Source organism: Dasypus novemcinctus, chromosome 27 (genome assembly GCF_030445035.2).
Source record: "Dasypus novemcinctus isolate mDasNov1 chromosome 27, mDasNov1.1.hap2, whole genome shotgun sequence".
Taxonomy (NCBI): Eukaryota; Metazoa; Chordata; class Mammalia; order Cingulata; family Dasypodidae; genus Dasypus; species Dasypus novemcinctus.
In genome coordinates, this window is record NC_080699.1 from 2241198 (window position 1) to 2242613 (window position 1416).

Below are 1416 nucleotides of genomic sequence, written 5' to 3' on the forward strand. Positions count from 1 at the left end.
ATAATCCTGACAGAGGGAAGGAAAGGATGTGCGTTTCGTGATTAAGTGATGAAAGTAGTGGAGGGACCATATTTCCCTATAGCCCTCTGCTTTATGCCCTCCTCTTGTATAATTTTATTTCACTGTTTTGTCTGTTTATCTGCCTGTGTCTTCCACTCGACTCTGAGCTCCTTGAGAGACTGGTATTTTCAGCTCTTGACCTTTCGTTACGAATGGCTGGGAGGACACGCGCCCTCCACTCCCCGCCTCGGCCTGGGAGGGTGGGACCTGCCACGTCCCCCGGCGGTTTGCCGCGCGGCCACCCCCAGCGCCGCACGCACGACGGCCGCCGGGGGGAGGTCACCGGCTCGCGGCGTCGTGCCCTGCAGGCTTGCGTCCCCCCGCCGGCCGGCAGTGATCCAGCAGGCCGGCAAGGCCGCGATCCTCCGGACTTCTCGTCACGCGGCCACATGGTCTCCTTTCTCTTCCCGGTTCCCGCGGGCTTCCGGCCCGCGGTCCACTTCCGGCTCAGCCCACTTCCGGTCTGGCTCACTTCCGGCTCCTGCCCGCTCACTTCCGGCTCGTGTCCGGCCGCCGGCGCCCCGCGGGGTTTGCCTTCTCGAGCCTGCGGCGTCGGGGTGAGGCCCGCACTGCCTCGCTGGCCGCCCTCGGCTGGAAACGCCGCCACACGGTCCACTTCCGGGGTCACGCCCGGGGCCGCTGGTCAGAGCCCGCCAGGCTGCGGTCGCCCGTCCAGCCTCCCAGGGCCCCGGGCAGCCGCCCGCGGCCGCCGCGCCTCCGCCGGACCGACTCCGGCCTGGGCCGCCCCCGCCCGCGCTCAGCCCGCGCCTCGTGGCCGCCGCCCGCCCCCCGCCCGCCCCCCGCCCGCGCTCAGCCCGCGCCTCGTGGCCGCCGCCCGCCCCCCGCCCGCCCCCCGCCCGCGCTCAGCCCGCGCTCAGCCCGCGCCTCGTGGCCGCCGCCCGCCGCGCTCTCCGTCTCTTCCGGGGGCCGGTGTTCGGGGCTGGACCCTCGATGGAGGCGGCCCCGGCGCCCTGCTCTCCTCTTCACGGCCTGAGTGCGCTCCCCGCCTGACTTCGGGGGAAGAGTTAGGTGGCCCACGGGGCTGCCGTTTCTAAACTACCTGCTCAGACCGGCCTCGGCCACGAAGCCAGCTTTCCAGTCTGTCAGCTTCCCGCGGCTGCTCCTGTGTTGGCTCTGGACGTAGGAGCTAGCCCAGAGCCTGGCACATGCCAGGAACTCGAGTATCTGCAGAATGAAAAAGTAAGGGGAGCAGACGTAGCTCAAGTGACTGAGCACCTGCTTCCCATGTACAAGGTCCCGGTTCCCTCCCTGGCCAGTACCTAAAAAAAAAACAACAAAAAAGTTAAGCAACATGGACAGGTCTTTGGGCTGCCTGAATGGAAATGTGAAGAAGGA

The 1416-nt window shown here is 67.7% G+C and overlaps 1 protein-coding gene across 1 annotated transcript; it reads left to right on the top strand.

Annotated features, from left to right (window-relative positions):
• The first annotated feature begins 212 nt into the window (after positions 1-212).
• On the top strand, positions 213-1115 carry LOC139437718 (proline-rich protein 2-like). The gene has a single exon (XM_071212279.1). It carries the CDS (start codon positions 213-215, stop codon positions 1113-1115), a length of 903 nt encoding a protein of 300 aa, XP_071068380.1.
• The last annotated feature ends 301 nt before the right edge of the window (positions 1116-1416 follow it).